The 18,707-nt window shown below is 48.3% G+C and overlaps 2 protein-coding genes across 2 annotated transcripts in view; both read right to left on the bottom strand.

Moving 5' to 3' along the window:
* TEP1 (telomerase associated protein 1) overlaps positions 1 to 6,594 on the bottom strand; it is a 57,991-nt gene extending 51,397 nt beyond the window's left edge. The window contains exon 1 of the mRNA XM_059372436.1: positions 6,522 to 6,594. The gene's annotated coding sequence lies outside the window, so the exon portion shown is untranslated. The remainder of the gene's footprint in view (positions 1 to 6,521) is intronic.
* On the bottom strand, positions 1,083 to 7,728 carry KLHL33 (kelch like family member 33). Its single transcript, XM_059372437.1, has 5 exons — positions 7,555 to 7,728; positions 6,522 to 7,294; positions 2,022 to 2,946; positions 1,740 to 1,907; positions 1,083 to 1,635 (listed from the first exon to the last, which is right to left on the bottom strand). Exons 2-5 carry the CDS (start codon positions 7,273 to 7,275, stop codon positions 1,083 to 1,085), a joined length of 2,400 nt encoding a protein of 799 aa, XP_059228420.1. The 5' UTR covers positions 7,276 to 7,294; positions 7,555 to 7,728.
* Between the last annotated feature and the right edge of the window lie 10,979 nt (positions 7,729 to 18,707).

The following is an 18,707-nucleotide window of genomic DNA, read 5'->3' as shown; positions in this document are numbered from 1 at the left end:
GGAGAAGAGCAAAGAAAGAAGGAAGAAAAGGAAAGAAAAGAAAAAAGGAAAGGAAAAAGAAAGGAAGAAAGAGCACGGTAGAGGAAGGGAGAAAGAAAGCATCTGACTTAACTTTGCCTGGCCAAAAAAAGGGAAATGAATCTTAAAAACTCAAGAGCAAAGAGAAAGAAAGGGGGGAAACCACTTTTCTGAGTCCTCTTTGTCTCTCACTTTTCCTCTCTTCCACCTCCTCTCACAACTTAGGACCTCATACCACAACTGTCCTGTTGTCACTCCTGATCCCTGAACTCACCTCAAAGGAAGGAAAGAAGCCAGTCAGCCTTCTGGCTTTTTCCATCCCACCCCTCAAATCTCATTCCATCCCTTTCCCACTATAGACACCTGGCTCCTTTGCCCGGGCATCCTCCTCTTCCCCACACGCAGCATTCCCGCCTCATCTCCTGGGCAACTCAGGCTCCTTTGCAGCACCAGGTTGCCAAGAGGCTGTTAGGGGCAGCCTGAAGTGTGTGGGCTGAGGAAACATTGGACTGAACCTGCAAGTTACCTGAGAAAGAATATTGCCAAGAGGGTTTAGGTGTCCCGGGGATTGGAGAGTAGAAAGGAGCAAGTCCTAAAAAAGGGAAGAGCATGACAATTACAGTCCTTTTCCCCACACTCCTCATACTCTTTCAGGGGTGGCCTTTCCACATTTTTCATTTTGATCCATGGGTCAGAATCAGCATTTTGCTGACTGTCCTCTCGTGGCCCCTACACACTGACTACTTCTTAACTGTCTTCCCCACTAGATACACTTGCCCTACCAACAATTGTGTCAGGGTCCCTAAACCTTGTAGAGCTGCTCCTGGGCCTCCTCACCTTATCCAGGCATTCAGCTGCCTCCCCCTTTTTCCAGGAGTTCTGGAGCTACCTTTTGCTCAACAGAGATCATATATACAAAAGCAGTTTGTGAGTTATGAAACATTGTGCTAGAATAAAATGCTATCGTGAATAAAGCCTTCTCCTTCTCCCCCCATCATCTGTGTCCTTCTCTCATGATATTTCTGATCCCTTCCTCCACCCCCTCAGCCCCTGCTGCTCCCCACTCACCCAGCAGGTTTGGTTTGGTGCCGCGTGGGAACCAAAGCTATGTGCTGCACAGTGGGCAGCTCCAGGATGCAGGCCGGCATCTCAGCCCGAGGCTTCGGCAGAGTTCCCAGGCAGAGCCAGCGGCCCAGGCCAGGGCAGTAAGCATGGATAAGGTGGGAGAGGGCATAAGTACGGTGGCTGTAGCCCCCCAGCACCAGGAGCTCCCCCTGCAGAGCTGCACCTGCAGCCCCCACATGGGGGGAGGGCAAAGGTGCCAGATGAGTCCAGCTATCAGTCCTTGGCTCATAGGTCTCAAAGCTCAGTAGGTCCCCTATCTTGCCTAGCCCACCTGCTACATACAGCCGGCCCCCCAGAGCGGCCATGACATGGCCAGCCCGAGGTATGCCCATAGGGCTCAGAAGTGTCCCTGGCTTTTCCAGCTTGGGGTCATAGTGCAGCAAGGAAGACAGGTATTGGTCAGCACTGCTGCAGCCACCGCTCACGTACAGTCGGCCCTCCAAAACAGCAGCTGCGTGGGCAAAGCATGGTGCTGGAAGGGCAGGAGCTGGCCTGAGGGAGAACAGGGCACCTGATCAGGCGAAAATCCTCTTCGGCTTCCCCTCCAAGCCCCCTAGTCCCTCCCTGATGTCTAGAAACAGCCCCTTCCTGCTCACCTCCAGACATTGAGCTCGGGGTTATATGCCTCCACAGAGTCCAGAGCAACATCACCGTTCCGGCCGCCCAGAGCATAGAGTAGTCCATCCAGGGCCACCAGGGGAAAAAAGCTCCGAGCCTGGCACAAAGGCGCCTTCGCCTCCCAGTCCTCTTGACTGGGGTCCCACCTGGACATAGTGGAATGAAAGGTGAGAGTAGTGACCCCAGGACTCTGTGGTTGGCTGGGCCAAAACTTCCCTCAGCTGCCCACCCTGAGGCCTGCTCTTCAATGGGGCCCATACCTGAGAGTTGAAGCCAGGGTGTTGGCATGACTGTAGAAATCCTGTCCCCCACACACATAGAGTTCACTTCCTGCCAGGCTCGCAGCCCCGTGCCGGAAACGCCCTGGGGCAGGCAGGGCAGGGAGCCGTCCCCACTCCACAGTTCGAACCAATCCTGTACCGCAGCAGAAGGCCCGGGCCCACCACACTCCTCGGGATGGCTGTCTTCTGGCCATGTCTGATTGGAGCCCATCTCCACCAATCACTACCAGGGCCTGGTCAGGCTCCCTCCGCCTCACTTGACCTGGAACTGCAGCCTCCACCAGGAGCTGATGCAGCAAGTCAGGGGGCAGGGCTGGAGGCAGCCCAGCTGCCCGTACCCTCCGCAGCTCCCTGGTGGACATGCGGCCAAAGCGAACACATCGAAGGAGGGTCTTGGCCTCTGACTCCTGGGTCTCGGGGTTGGCAGCTAACCAACGCCATGCAGCCATGAAGGCCTCAAACTCCTCTTGCACGTGTAGTTCATCGCTATCCAGGAGCTCGGCCAGGCAGGCAGATGGTAAAGAAGGGAAAGTGGGGCACAAAGCCACAGCAGGCAGGTGGGTGAGGAGGTAGTGACGGGCTTTGCTCCAAAGCCTCTCTAATCCAGGGGCTTCAGCTATGGGGAACAGTGCCAGGCAGCGTGCGGGGCTCAGGCCCCGGGCCAAGGCTCTCTGGCACAGAGCAAGGCAAGAAGAGCTCTGGTACTGCAAAGCAGCCTGGGCAGCTCTCAGTAGTCCTGGCCACCTTGCCCGCACGGCACCAGAGTAGGCGAAAGAGACGAGGAGTCTCAGGTCCTGGGCAGAGATGGTATGCAGAGACACCTCTGTGCCCTGGGATTCCCTCATCCCACTCAGGAGCATGGCGCCAAAGAACTCACTGCCACAGGCCAGAGCTGCTCGGTGCACTGCAAGAAGAAGCAGAGGGGAATCCAGAGTGTTGCAAATTGCCAGGCAGGATCCCAGCTTCACACCCCCAACTTGGGGCCACCACCCAAGGCCACAGGCCAAACTGTGGTGTGCAAAAGAATACCATGGGGTGCTCGTTAAAATGCAGGATTCAGGGACCCACCCCCAAAACCCCCAAAGATTCTGACTCAGTAGGTCTGCATGGAGACCCTAGAAATTTGTATCTTTACATTTTCAAGCATCCTGCATGATTCTCATGTTAGTGGCCTAAAGACACTGTGATAAACATTGCTTTAGTTTTTTGTTTTGTGGTGGTTTTTTTTTTTAATCTAGGTAAATTAGAAAAAGAGCCTTGATGGATCAAGTTGAGTAGATGCTATAGACAACATTTGCTAAAAGGGGGCAAAAAACAAACTGCAAAGACCAATGTGAAATTTATATAAGTTTGTATTGTGAGCAAAATAAAGTTCTTTCCTTTGCCATCGTAAAAGCCACTGGTTTCAGTTATTCTGTTATTCCAGTTTTAATTAGAAAATGGTACCACATGCAGGAATGGCTGTGACCTAACCTCCTCTAACTGCCATCTCCTACTTAAGGTTTCCCATTTACAGCTTTTCTCTGCACACCTCCCGCCCATGTCAGTACAATTCATGGAATCATGACATTTTAAACTGGAAGCCTTCGAAATCATCCAGTTCTGTTGCTCCTTTTAAGAGAAGGAAACTGAATCCTACAGAAAGGAAGTGATTTATTTTCTATCCAACAGATAAGATCTGAGCTGATCTCACCACCCAATGGCAATGATGTCAGGCTGCAAGGAGCATACTCGGGTATCCATACCCTTCCTGTCTGCATGGCCCCCGTGACACCAAACTATCCGGTTAACCAAAGCTACTAAATCACTAAACTCATATGCTTCCTAATGCAACTCAGTTTAAGATATTTGGCATTTGGCATGGAGTATCATGACCAAAGTATTTAACCTAAATCTAATCGAAGCTCTAGCTCTCAATTCAAATTTATAGGAAATTGAGAGACTAAAGGAACAAGTTAAAACCATAATGGAAAACACATACACATCTAGAAAATGGAGCATTCTACAAGCTAACTAATCCTGTTTTTTCAGCTAAGTCAAGTCCTCACAAGAGTAAAGGAAGCATAAGAGATGTGTATCTGAGCACAGCATAATCCTCAAAGGGGTCCTAGGTTGAAAGAACCAGCTCTAAAAGACGTTTTTTGGACAAGTGGGAAAATTTCAACATGGACTAGATAATACTAAGGAATTATTATTCACTTCATTAGTCCTAAGGAAGGTATTATGGTAATGTCCTCTTTTAAAGAGACATAGACCCAAGTATTTATTAGCAAAATGTCAGATTTACTTTAAACTTCACTGATAAATAAAGAGATGAAACAAATATCATAAGGGGCATCTGGGTGGCTCAGGGGGTTAAAGCCTCTGCCTTCAGCTCAGGTCATGATCCCGGGGTCCTGGAATCGAGTCCCGCATAGGGCTCTCTGCTCAGCAGGGAGCCTGCTCCCCGCCCCCCCCCGTCTGCCTCTATGCCTACTTGTGATCTCTGTCTGTCAAATAAATAAATAAAATCTTTTTAGAAAAATGTTAACTATTAAGTCTGGGAGATGGGTGTTTGAGTGCTCATATTAATATTTTCTTAATTTGCTATGTGTTTGAAATGCTTCATAAGAAAAAAGGGGGAAATGCTATTGGAAGTGCTCTGAGGCAGGTAACAGGGCTGAACTCCCAGAAAAGCTTACAAACCTCCAGCTGCTCTGACCAACTGTGGCACATTGGCCTCTCTCAAAGGACAGGTGATGTTGATGTGGCTTTCCACTATCTTTTTAAGCAGTCAGTAGTGCCTCAGTGCTTCCTGAGAAGTGATTATCAGTGACAGCTTGAGAAAATCTGCATTCCTCAAGGCAGGTAAGCCTTTTCAGTTCCCATATAGTCAACCAACCTGTAGCTCAGGGCCACAGGGAAAGGGTTATGGCCACTTGTATTCTCCCTCGTATTCATCATTATTCCCTAGAATTTTACATGGCAGGTTTCCACCATTAAGTTGAAATGTTTCTTAGGGAAATGAAGGCAGGGATAGAAGTACGTTTAAATTCCAAACCCTAGAGAAAACTTTATAACTATGAAATTGTAAATCCTCCCTCCAGTTACTACTATCAGAAATGATAACAAGCACACAGAGGCCTGCTGTGGATTGAATCTCACCCCCCCCATCCAAATCATATGTTGAAGCCATAGTCCCCAGTGTGGTGATATTTGTAGGTGGGGCCATTGGCAGGTAATTAGGTATGGGAGTGGAACCTTCATGAATGGGATTACTACCCTTATAAGAATAGACATTAGCAAGATAACCTCTCCCTCCACCGGTGGGGATACAGTGAGAAGGTGGCCCTCTGCAAACCTGGAAGAGAGCCCTAACCAGAACATGACCATAAGGGCACCCTGATCTTGGACTTTCAGGCTCCAGAACTGTTAAGAAATAAATTTCTATTGTCAAACCACCCAGTCTATGGTATTTTTGTTAAAGCAGTCCAAGCTAAGACTGGATGGTTTTTCCTCTGAGAGTCCCAGAAGCACTTTGAGTTCCAGTCATTCCAATGAGCAGTAACTTTGTGATTTTGGACCTGTCTTAAAGTCTGGTCTCTCAGTAAGGTATAAAAGCTGAACCAGATAATCTCTGAACCAATACCTTTTAATTTCAAATTTGTATGTGCCTGCATTCTAACTCCCATTTGTCAGATCCTATGTGTCTTTGGTTTGGTTGCACAGAAGGGAATGCATGGCCTAGTGAAAGCAGACTGGGCTATTGAATATCAGCTAATATCCCTATTCTCACCAGTTATCATCTCTTAGTTTACCACTTTCCCCCTGCACCTAGGGATAATGATACCTACTTCACTAGTTTAAAGCAAGAATGAAAAGAGAGGACGTGTAAAAATTCCTGGACCCCCGTACCTCACTAAGTTAGTAGAATCTGAATAATACTCAATTTATTCAACTGTCCTTAGCTTTCCTAGTGATGAACACAGTTAACTTCAAAGTAGTCTTTAAGATTGTGGAAATACAAAACCAGATCTTGTTGTTAGCTGTAGGACTCCTGTCTACCATGGTGTCAAGCACACTTAGGTGAGAGGACACACAGTGAGTTTTCTCACCATATTCCTCTGGCTTTCCTGTGTCCTAAATAGAAGATGCCAAGAAGGGCCTTTGGTTAATCCCTGTTTAAGTCAATCACTTTCTGCTTGTTCTCCTGGCTTAGACTATACTCCTAACACCAGCCAGCTGGCTGGAAATCCCTTGTTACTGGGCACAGGGAAAGCCACACGTTGAAGGGTCATCTTAAATTTGTCAGTGCTCCCAGGAAAACAACTCAGCTGCGCATGCCTCACTCTCAGTGGGTCAGGAAAGGCACCAAAGGCCACCCCCAAGGAAATTCTGACTGCAACAGGGATCAAAACCACTGTGGTAGGGTTCAAACCACCCACATCTTGCACACACATATTTGCACCTGCAGTAATGTAATGCCACCCAGGTCCTCACCTCGCAGCCGACAGCCGCCTGCTTCCAGCTCCAGGTCACACCCGACACCCTCTTTGTATAGGAGCTCAATACTGCGCAGGTTCTCCCTCAGCTCCTCCACCTGGCTGGGCGGCTTTCCGTCTTCCCTGGCATTTCCAACCCCTTCGCATCTCCACTGGGCTGCGACCTTCACCCGGGGTGCTCCCAGAGCCTCCGCCACGACCAGCACATCTCCTCCCGGGGCAGGGCCCAGGAACCCCTCATAGGCAAAGGTCAGCACGGCCTCCCAGGCCCTGGCGGTCACATTGAGGCTGAGGGGCGGTTGTGGACCTCTGCCGCCCAGCAGCCTGTCTCGGAAGAGGCTGCTAATCGCAGCCAAGATTACCCGATGCACCCCGTATACTCGCCCAGCAACGGACACCTCTTCGTCCAGCAACAACCTCTGCTCCCGAAGCCGCTGTGCCTCCGCGAAAAACTGACTCGGGTGTTCCTCGCTGCGCAGTCCCTCCGGCTCCACCGTGTCATCTCCGTCTTCAGTCTCTTCCTCCTCTTCTTCCTCTAGGGACAAGGCTGGAGATGGAAGGTTCCCCGGGGCCAAAGGCCTGGGGACAGTCCCTTCCAGAGGAAAGGGGGGCAAACCGGGATCCTCGTCCGGGGAAGGAGGCCAGGAAGGGGTTCTCCGGTCGGGTAAAGGGAGGCCGAGGAAGTCCTTCTGGGCAGGAAGAGAGACGCTCCCGGGGTCGGAGGGATGATGTGCGGAGTCCGAGACGCTCATGGTCGGTTTCGCTGTTTTGCTGCAGGGAAAGAGAGGAGGGGTTCAGAGCTGGACCCAGAGAGGCCGGAGGAACTCCTGCCTCCAACCGGCAACATGACAGTCCCTCTCCCTACTTCAAACCCCACTCCCCACCCCCAATCCCAAGGCTCGAGCCCCTAGGCTATGCTGTCCGACCCTGGGATTCACCAAGCGCAGCGAAGCGTGCAAGGAGCCTGTGTACGGACTCAGTACCCTCAGTGTATCCCACCCGGCTTGCCCCCAGCCCATCCCGATAGTCACCCTCCCGAGAAACCAGCGTTCCTCCTGCCTCTCACTTAAACCTTCTTAGCTTCGGACCATATGGCAGAGGGAACTTGCCCCGCAACCGGGTCAACGGCCCCACCCAACTAATTATAGCCGGTGCTGGCGGGCTTGGGGACTGGGCTCCAGGCGCCCAAACTCTGACATCCAATCTCCCGGGGCTCGTCCCGAAATGACCTCCTCCCTTCCACCTGTAGGTCACGTCCTTGCGCTGAGCGAGGCAAATTCAGAAGCCAAGGAGGATGCAGGGATGGGGGAGTGAGCCAGGCTATAAAGGCTGCGTTCACCGGACGGGTCTAAGGGGTGGAGGGGTGTGGAGGTCTGCGCAGACCTGCGGGAGCATGGGACCAGAAAATCGAAGGATGTGTTTGGGGTCAGTTCTAGGGTTTGGCTGTTGGTTTTCCTGTGCACGATAAAGCTGAGATTCTGGAGGGAACAGTACTGACATGAAATGCACACATAACCCGGCTGGATCCACCCAGGGCAGAGGTGAAGGGGAAGGAGTCAGGGATACCTACGACCGGTGATCCACCCCACAGCTTAGGATTTCCTCCCTGTCCAGAAGTGGGGTCAGTGGTGAGAAAGAGAAGCCCAACCCTGCGTGTTCAGAGAGTCAGGGTGAGTCTAATCCTCACCTAGATCCCTGGGATGAGGACCCAACAGTGGAAGGTGGGGTGATCTCAGCTGCTGGGGGGAGCCAATGTTCTGGGGGGCCATGAGCATTTTCACTGGGGTGGGACACCAACAGCTGCTCCCTCTGTCCAGGATAACACCTCTTTCTTACTCTGAAACCCCTAAATCTGGGGGTTTGCTACAGTTCTAGGTATCTTTATGGGGAAGAAATATAGGGAATAAGCAATGCCTCTTCTTTCCCCCTCTCCCTGGAAGATAAGGATGGGGGTTTGGGGCGTGGCTGCTGGGGTGGATTAGCTGACCAATAAAAAGATTTGTCCAGTCTGACTCAACCAGGGAGCAAAGCATGACTGTTCCTCACACAGCGGTGATAGGATGGCTTTCACATCAGGGAGGGGTGAGACCAGACTTGTTCCTCTTTTCTCTCCTCTCTGGTGGCACTATTTCCTATTTAAAGAAGCCTAGGTCCAGCACTTGGCGGTTCCATCTGGATCACCTTCACTTTGGCTACCAAGTCATGGCTATGAACAAGGCAGTTTTCACAGAGATCTTTTCAAACCTGCTCCAGGTAATGTTCATCCCCTTCTTTGATATGCCCTTTTCCCAAATCCGCTGACCATCAGCCTGCACTTTTTGTGACTCCAGCCTGGACAAGTCATTTTAAGAATCAGGTGGAGGCATCAAATTGATGAAGTTCCTCAACCTAGGTGGGATTCGGTGGGGTGAGGTTCGGAGCCGACGGCTAAAGAAAGAATTCTTAAGACGTCTCTGGTGCAAAAAGGTGGTTTATTAGAGCACGGGGACAGGACCCGTGGGCAGGCAGAGATGCAGCTGCCCAGGGCCTGTGAGGAGTGGCTGGTTATATACACAGGAGTTGGGTAGGTGAGGACAAAGGGGTGTTCAGAAGGGCTATTGGGGTAAAGAAGACTATCAGGATATTGAAGGCCTGGTTACTATCAAGCCAAGGCCACTTTCCCTCTAATGAGGCACTAACATAAAGACAATTGGGAGTCTCCTGGTGGAATGTTACATTCCTGCTATCAAACGTCCCTGTTAGTGAGATTTAGGTCTTAAAAGAAATTTAACTTTATTTACTTTTCCTTCTACCTCCGTCTCCTTCGGTTTTTTATGGAGGGGAGGGTGACGTTAGGGCTTGAGGAACTGAGTTATGTGTCCTTGGAAATTGGGCTATTGATAAGACAACTTCTTTGTAGTAAATCTCAAGGACATTTGTAAACCAAGAGAGACTCCTGCCTTGCAGGACTGTGATCTCTGCAAGATAACCATTTGCTCTTCTTTTAGGGCCGTCAGGGGTGCCTGTGAAATGTCACACATATTACCAAGGGGAGTGGGTGGAGAGGGGGTGCAAGGCGCCAGCCCCTGCTCCGTTCTCAGCCAGCCTCTTGCTCCCTCATCAAAATCAGTCAATAAAGTCTCTGCCCTTCCGGGAGCATGGGTGCAGCTACCTAACACAGATCTGGAAAATGAGTTAGTGTTGGTGGGCCTGGTGACCCTGACAGTCCTTCTATGCTTGGCAATGGGCAGTGTGGAGTGGAGGTCTAAGGCAATGGCCACGGAGTCAAGGTGAGGGTAAGAGTAACTGAGGGGATGGCTGTAAGAGCTGGACAGATCTGGAAAGGGCCAAATGTGAGGAGATCTGGAAGTGTGTGTGTGTGTGTGTGTGTGTGTGTGTGTGTGTGTAGCTGGCAGAGCAGATTCTCAGGGACCCAACCTGAAACTGCACAGATTTGCTGGAACAGACTCCATATGACAACTCTTTCAGGGAAAAATAAGGATGTATTCTAGGGATCTGCTAGGATGAGCACTAGACAAGACTACCAGATGAGAAATGCCATTTCCAGCTCCCAGATTTTCACAATCTTGAGATCCACCCTTCTAGTAATGGAAGGGACACTTTGAAATTTGAGGCAAGAGGGAAAAGGACACCCATTTAGCCAGACTCCTTTATGGGAAGAGGTCGATGGGAAACGGAACTTAAGAGGATGGGAGAAGAGAGTGAGGAGGTGGGGGTGGGAGCTCTTCCTTCCCTACCACTCACTTCTCCTTTTTTTTTTTTTTTTTAAACACCCATGGTATTCCTCCAAACAATCTTCCTGATACCCCTCTTTTTTAAAAAATATTTATTTATTTGACTTTGAAAGAAAGCACAAGAAGGGGCTATGGGAGGATAGACTCCCCTGCTGGAAGTCAGAGGAGCAGACTCTCTTGCTGGGTCCCAGGACCCTGTGTTAGGCAGACGTATAATCAACTGAGCCACCTAGGTACCCCCCCGCAATCCTCTCTTTCATCAACTATCTGCTAGAACATTCCTCCCCACAAACCCCACCTGACCAGCCACTTTCTTCTTTGGGTGTCCAGGTGAGACAACCAGAAGCTGGCTGAGAAATGTATTAAAGGGAATGCATGCCTCAAAATGTCACCTCCCCCGAGCAGGGCACCTCATTAGCCCACATCTCCCCAGAAAAGACCCCATGAGTTCTGATTCCGTCTGTCTGGGCTAGATAACACCTGTATCCAGTTTACTGTCAGTGACTTAGGCTGCGACAAATAAGGCAAGATTGTAAATTAGCCCAGGGACGGAAATGAGCCTGGGAACAGACATTCCTTTGTGGGTAGAGAACCACATCACAGAGCAGTAGGACTATGTAGGGAAGCTGGGACTTGTCCCCTCCAAACCCCAGTTTTTCTCTGTTCTTTTACATAAATAGCGTTTTCTTGGAAAATATGGTCCCACAGTGGTGAGTTCCAGAGGGCAGTTTCTTTGGCATGTTTTCCATCTTTTTCTCTTTAGCCACTGGGGTACTCACAGGGAACAGCATCTCTGGAGACCTCAAGGTGAGGTCACCAAGGCATGGGACATACTCACCATCTACCCCTTCTCTCACCACTAATGCTTCCACTGTTGTTTCCAGGACCCTGCGACAGCTATCTTTGCCATCATGTGAACACACTTTCCTACCTGGGGATCTCTGCCACAAGCAGTAAAGCCCTCCACTCCAGCCTTCTGGGCAGAATGACCTGGAGCCCTGCTTTCTGCCTCTGAGGGCTGAGGGTATAAGTGATGAAATGAGCAGGAGACTTCATCAATCACATTAAAAATAGTTTATGTACAGGTAGCCCCTCGCCTTCCTTCACCATTTCTTCCCATCCCTCATTTCACTAAAAAATTGTGTGGTGGTCTTTGATTATCAAATTTGGTATTCCTGGGGCATCTGAATAGCTCAGTCGGTTGAGTGTCTGTCTTCAGCTTGGGTCTTGATCCCAGGCTTCCGGGATCAAGCCCTTTGTGGGACTCCCTGCTCAGTGGAAAGCCTGCTTCTCCCTCTGCCCCTCCCCCTCCTTGTATGCCCTCTCCCTCTCTCTCAAAAAATACATAAGAATCTTTTTTTTATTAATAAAATAAAATTTGGTATTCTCCCCACCCCAGCACCTTCAAACAAGCTTCCATTCCCCCTTTTGGCACCTGATGGTACCTACATAGTCCTACTGCTCTGTGATGTGGTTCTCTCCCCACAAAGGAATATCTGTTCCCAGGCTCATTTCCAGGCTCCTGTATGACTGGAGAAGCTCCAGGAAATATGACCGACGTGGGCGTGCGGATGGGAGCTGCCTGGGGCCAGAATACCAGTGTGGCTAGGATTTCCACAGTTAGGCAGAGCAAGGGTCCTGCCTGTATGCGCTCTCTAATCACCATCAGGTGAGTGAACCTAAGGAGGAGATGAGAGAGAGAAACTTGACTTAGTCCATCGCCTGCCAGAGTAGGTGCTCAAAAACCAAGAATGACCTAAGGGGATTTATGTGGACGGGGTAAAACCTTCAAAGATAGTATAAAATTTAGTATGTCAAGCAACTTCTGGGAAAGCTAGGTGAAAATATGAGGGGAATGCATTGCGTTTGCAATGCACTGATTTCTGCCTCTGCCTGCCCTTCTCCTCAGGCATGAGCATGGATGGTGTCTGTCTCTGTCCCTCTCATGACTGCCCTTAATCTTCAATGCTCTTCTGTCCTCTGTCCTTTCCTGCTTTGTTTCAACCCCTGAAGTCTTCCAGGTTAGTTGTTATCTTACCAAGGGTCTTGGAGGAAAAAGGAGAAAATGTAGGTAGAATCTAGGGTTATCCTAAGAGCATAATTTTTGGAGGATGAGGAGTACAAGAGGGTTCCAACTCAGCAACCAGTAATTAGATGACAATGTAGGGAGGTGATGATTGTGGTTGGCCAGTGTTTAAGAGACAGTCCAAGCTCGTATAGAAAAATTCAAAGTCTGTCTGTATATCAAGGCAAAGTTTAGGGAGAATAACTGTCTTCCATCTGCCTCCCATCTTTCCATCCCTCATTTACCAGGTGTCTCACTGCACTCTACTCCCATCCTTTCTTCCCCTTAAGACCCCTAAGCTCCCTCAACTCTTTCTTCTTTGCTCACTCCCTCTTACCTCTCGAAAGGAGAAGGGGGCAATCACTCTCTTCCTGGGACCGTTCCCCAGTGATTGCCATGCCCTCTTAAAGTAGCTCTGCCAGAATAAAGTATACCCAATCATCGGCTTTTTTGGGAAAGGCTAAGGCAGGACCCATGAACTATGTGAGGCTATCTGTTCACATTCCTTATTGCTGTAGTATTTATTCTTATTGGTGAGTACTCCTTCTCCACTCCCACACGGGCCTTCATTAATCACCTGTCCCCTCCTGCCCTTCACTGCCCTACCTCTGACTTTTAGGGCTTGGCCCTGACACGCCTGTTTTCTTTATCTCTAGTTCTGAAAGTGGAAAAAAAGTCTGCTAACTCCGTGGTGGTGTACATGGAAGTTGCGGTGACAAGTAGGGAATGGAGTATGAGGGAAGGAAGCCAGAATTTGCTGTCCTTGTCTCTCTAAACCTCAAACCCATGATTCATTTGCAGACCGACCTCCTGACCTTACATCTCTCCCAAAACTGATCTGAACATCACCCCTATCATCTCCAACTTTTCCTCTGCTCCTATGCCCTTGTCAACTTTGTCTCCACGCCTCCCTTAGGTGGTTGCCTGGTTAGTATGGGCACTTGTTATCACGGGGTCAGGTCCTGGGTTAGGAGGACCTGGGAGAGTTGGAGGAGCATCCTTGGGGTACAAGAGTGGGTGGTACTGAGGTTTGGACAAAGGATAGGCGGCATTCACTCCCCTCTGCAATCTGGTGCCCTTCCTTCCATCGGTACCATCCCTGGCTCTCCCTCCTGGGCTTTGCTTTGCCTGCTCATGTTCCTTCTCACTTGGTGGGCAGTACTCATTGCTATGTTGCTTATCCTTCTGCTCCTGCTCTATACATTCTACAAGAAACCTGGTAAGTGAGCAGGCCAGTAAGGGGATGAGGAAGTGAGATACAACTCAAGGTGGACACCCATTAGAAATCCAGAACTACCAACAGTAACTCATTTCCTCTCCTGCCTGAGAAATGAGGCCCCACCTCTAGTCATTCTGCAACCCACCTTCCTCAGCAGATGTGAACTGGAGCTCTTCAGTCCAGGCGGGCACCTATCACATGCCTCTGTCCTATTCAGTAAGCTTGAACAGTGTGCAGGACCATGTCAAGAACTTCTGGTGAGGGAGTCTCTAGACCAGGGGTTGAACACTGGTGGCCTCTGGACTGGAGCTTAGCTGTACAAGTTTAGTTCAGATCATACAGAATTTACAATTTTTAAAACTAATTGCCAATATTTAACATGCAACCGGTAGTTTGAGGCCTCCATCCCATAGGACACACTCACTTGGAGCCAAGTGAGCTGCTGCCCCACAGAACAGGACAGGTATTCCTATGTTTGTCACAGTTCTCACCTGGTACTTTAGTCTTTGCTCTTATATGTCTGATTCTTACAGGCTTTTGAGTTTCTATTTGCTGCTCTAGCCATAAAAGGAAACCAGCTTTCCCAAATCCGGGAGGGGAAGGGTAGAGAGAGTAGGCCTCCTTGAGGAAGGATGCTCCCTGGCAAAGCAGACACCACAGGAATCAGGGTTCTCAGCTTCCCTCATTGCACTGTGAGATGGAAAAGCCCAATATTCTTGGTTTCTCCCTAAAATCCTCTCTAAAATCCCCCAGTGGGTGGGGAGGAGCTGATCTCTGTTCCTTGCTGAATTTGGGGTTTCTTTTTTCTGCAGCTGGAAGCCTTTTGAAGCCTTTGTGATATTGGTTTCACAAAGTGGTATTGTGATCTTATACCAGAGAAGCAGAAGCAAAAGAACCACTAAAGGGGGAAACTGAAACGTACTTCTTTCAATATTCCTGTTCCTTCAGGCCACACCTCTGAGCAGGACTTACAGGTGAATCAAAGTAGGTATACAGGAACAGGGCCAGCAAATAGGGAAACTGTCTGAGAGTAGGAACTGACCATGTGCTCACCTGTCCTCTGCTTTCTTCCTAATTGTGTAGTCTGAGTGGCATGTATCTTCATGAAGTCCTGCAACAACATTTCCAGGATGCTGCCCTCATAGTCATGAGTTTGGCGAAACTCCAAACCACAGAGCAAATACTCCAGGGCAGAGCTAGTCTCAAGGCTAGGTGAGCTGAGAAACAGGTTCCCTTTCTCACACTGCCTTCTGTAACAGGAGCCTACCTCTGATCCTTTAGTCAGCCTGCTCTGGGGACCTATATATGACTCAGTTGGATGCTGTCCAGGGGCCTGACAATCCCCCAGTGTCTTCACTTGTGGAAATCAGCAGCAGACACTGACCCTGTACTGCCACTAGGAGACTTGGGAGAGACTGAGCTAGGAGAAGTCCACAATTCGGGACTCAAGGAGCCATGATTTTAGTCTCTGGTTTTACAAACTGTGAGGCTATCTTAAGAAGCCTCAGCCAAGAGCCCAAGCTCCCTAAAGAAGTCTCCTACTAAGCAGAACCAGCTGGGTCTATGGGGCTAAAAAAGGTCCCCCTCCGAGATCCATTCCATCCCACAATATTAATAAAAACTTACAATACCCGAGGCTAATACAAAATAATATGCTTGATTCCCATTTACCAAATTAACTCCCCAAGCCTAGAGAGGCAGAGATTATTCTTGTCCTCAAATATATTCATGGAGAAGAATTTACCTTTCTACCTCTATCCCAAACACTCTGTCTTCTACCCCCAAATTTCTGATTATAAATGTCCATGTCTCAGTGTATTTTCAAACCATTTATGGGCCGCTCCTTGTCAATGAAAAAAGTGTTTATCAGCACTTTCTACTTAGTACGCAACCAGTAACTTACTCTTTTCCCAAGTGCATATAATCCCAATTTGTTTTATCTTTTGGCCCAAGTCTTACTTGATAGTCTTTGATTATCTCTGGTTTACCTCCACAGCAACTTACTCATTCATTCAGCAAATGCTAACTGAATGTCCACCCTATTCTAAGTACTGGGAGATTACACGGCAATGAATAAAACAAGATAAAAATCCTTCATCTCATGGAATTCCTATTCTAACAAGAGGAGTCAAACAACAAACACAAATAAAACTATTAGGTGAGGGATGCCTAGGAGGCTCAGTGGGTTAAGCTTCTGCCTTAGGCTCAGGTCATGGTCTCAGGGTCCTGGGATTGAGCCCCACATCCGACTTTCTGCTCAGTGGGGAGCCTGCTTCCCTCTCTCTGCCCACCTCTCTGCCTACTTGTGATGTCTGTCAAATAAATAAATAAAATCTTTTTTAAAAAAACCTATTAGATTAGAAGGTGATAAGTGCTATGAAGAGAAATAAAACAGGAAGGGGGCTAAAAAGTGCTGGAGGAGTGTAATTTTAAGTAGGACTGTCAGAAAGTCCTCACTAAAGAAAGAAAAAACATAGAGCAAAGACTTAAAGATTATGAGACTAATGGAACAAGCTCTAGCTGAGGAAGAGTTCTTGAGCAGAGGGAGCAACAAGAATGAAGACCCTGAGGGCACGTGCACCTGAACATTTATAATAGCAATGTCCACAATAGCCAAACTATAGAAAAAACCTATATGTCCATCAACAGATGAATGGATAAAGAAGATGTTATATATATACACAATGGAATACTATGTAGCCATCAAAAGAAATGAAATCTTACCATTTGCAACAATGTGGATGAACTAGAGGGTATTATGTTGAGCAAAATAAATCAATCAAAGACAATTATCTTTTTTTTAAACAACTTTTTTTTTTTTTTTTAAGATTTTATTTATTTATTTGGCAGACAGAGATCACAAGTAGGCAGAGAGGCAGGCAGGGAGAGGAGGAAGCGGGTTCCCTGGGCTCAATCCCAGGACCCTGGGATCATGACCCGAGCCAAAGGCAGAGGCTTTAACCCACTGAGCCACCCAGGTGGGTGGGTTAAGACAATTATCTTATGATCTCCCTGATATGAGGAATTTGAGAGGCAAAGTGTGGGGTTTGGGGGTAGAGAAGGAAAAAATGAAACAAGATGGGATCAGGAGGGAGACAAACTATACAAGACTCACAGAACAAACTGAGGGTTGGCTGGGGGTGGGGAGGGTGGTATGGAGAGGGTGGTTGGGTGAGGGACACTGGGGAGGGTATGTGCTGTGGTGAGTGCTGTGAAATGTGTAAGCCTGATGGTTCACAGACCTGTACCCCTGGGGCAAGTAATACACTATAGTTAATTAAAAAAAAAAAAAAAGAATGAAGACCCTTGAGGGGCTGGCAGATCTTCATTGTTTAAGGAAAAACAAAAAGGCCACTATTGCTGGAACAGAATGATCAAGGTGAATAGCAGGAAATGAGGTCAAAGAAGTAAGTGGGGAGATGCAGGGCAGATCTGGAAGGTGTAACAGACCTTTGAAGGACTCTAGCTTTTACTGCAATACAGCAAGACACAGAGGGTTTTGAGCAGCAGAGTAACATAATCTGGCTTTTATGTTAATACCATTCACTGTGGCTGCTGTGTTGAAAATGGAGTTTAAGTGGACAGTGGTAGAAGCAGATACACCAGCTACTGCCACATCAGAGACAGAGAATTCTGGCTTGGTCTACGGTGGGAGCAATGGAAGTAAGAAGAAACAGGATTCTGGATATATTCTGAACGTAAAGTCAGTGTGATTTGATGAACTGGAGGAGATGAAAAACAGGTGCCAAGTAACACCAGGGCACTTTGATATGAACTAGAAGGATGGGGTTGTTGAAGTCAGCAGCAAGAAGATGGGGAGGAAAATAAGTTTAGTTTTGTGGATGTTAAATTTGAGATATCAGGCATCCAAGTTGAAATGCCAATTGGCAGCTAAATATTCAGAACAGAAGTTCAGGTTGGGGCTAAAAAATTGGGAGTCACCCACATTGAAATAGTTTTAATGTAGAAGACTGGACAAAATCACTGAAGGTATGTGTGTACAGAAGCAGTCCAAGGACTGAACCCTAGAGTTACTAGCTTGTGAAAATGAGGAGAAACCATCAAAGGAGACAAAGAGCAGTCAGTAAGCTAGGAGGCAAACCAGAGAATGTGTCCTAAAGCCAAGTAAAGAAAATGCTTTTTCTTTACTTTTTCTTTACTTGGGAGGGAGTGTCAAAAGCTGCTGATAGCCTACATGGGATGAAGCTGAATAGGCCATTAAAGTTAGCTATGTGAAGTCACTGGTGACCATCATAAGAACCATCATAAGAACAGCCTGGGGACGCCTGGTTGGCTCAGGTCATGATCTCGGGTTCCTGGGATAAAGCCCCTGCTCAGCAGGGAGTTTGCTTCTCCTTCTCCCTCTGCCCCTCCCCCAACTCAAGCACACACGTGTGTGCTCGTGCTCCCTCTCTCTCCCCGTCCCTTGCAAATAAATACGATCTTATAAAAAAAACAAAACAAACAAAAAGACAGCCTTGGTGGAGTGGACTTCTTCATAGGGAGTTGGTTGCGAGGAACTGGAAACAACTTTCTAAGATGTTTTGCTATAAAATGGAGCAGAAAAATGGGAAGCAACTGAAAGGGGAAAATGGGTGCAAGAGGCAATCATGTGTTTTCAGATGAGGAAAATGAAAGCATAACTGTGTGCTGAGAGGAAGATCTAGGAAGAAAGGGAAATACAGACTCTACAGAAAATGAGAGAGAACTGAGAGATGTCCTGAAAGGCTAGAGGATGGGATGGACCATCAAAGTAGTTGGACAGGAGCATGGACAGTTTGTTTCAGCATGGATTCTCAATGACATTTTAGCCTAGAGAATTCTTTGTGTGAGGAGCTGTTCTGTACATTGCAGGGTATTTTGCAGCATCCCTGGTCTCTACCCAGTAGCCCTGTCTCCCAGTTGTGACAACCAATGTCCTCTGGGGAGCAAAATCAATCCCAACTGAGTATATAGTAACAAGTATTTTTTTTTTTTTTTTTAAAGATTTTATTTATTTGTGGGACGCCTGGGTGGCTCAGTTGGTTAAGCGGCTGCCTTCGGCTCAGGTCATGATCCCAGCGTCTTGGGATCGAGTCTCACATTGGGCTCCTTGCTCGGCAGGGAGCCTGCTTCTCCCTCTGCCTCTAGCCTGCCACTCTGTCTGCCTGTGCTTGCGCTCTGTAT

Source organism: Mustela nigripes, chromosome 13 (assembly GCF_022355385.1).
Source record: "Mustela nigripes isolate SB6536 chromosome 13, MUSNIG.SB6536, whole genome shotgun sequence".
NCBI lineage: Eukaryota > Metazoa > Chordata > Mammalia > Carnivora > Mustelidae > Mustela > Mustela nigripes.
The sequence above is the reverse complement of the archived record's forward strand: the minus strand, read 5'-3'. Positions and strand labels throughout refer to the sequence as shown.

Excerpts from the sequence above, each read along its gene's own strand:
- KLHL33 (XM_059372437.1), bottom strand. The coding sequence starts at position 7,275 with ATGAGCGTCTCGGACTCCGCACATCATCCCTCCGACCCCGGGAGCGTC. Across the intron at positions 2,947-6,521 it reads AGGCGGCTGTCGGCTGCGAG|TGCACCGAGCAGCTCTGGCC; the intron begins GTGAGGACCTGG and ends TTCTTCTTGCAG. Across the intron at positions 1,908-2,021 it reads ACCCTGGCTTCAACTCTCAG|GTGGGACCCCAGTCAAGAGG; the intron begins GTATGGGCCCCA and ends CACTATGTCCAG.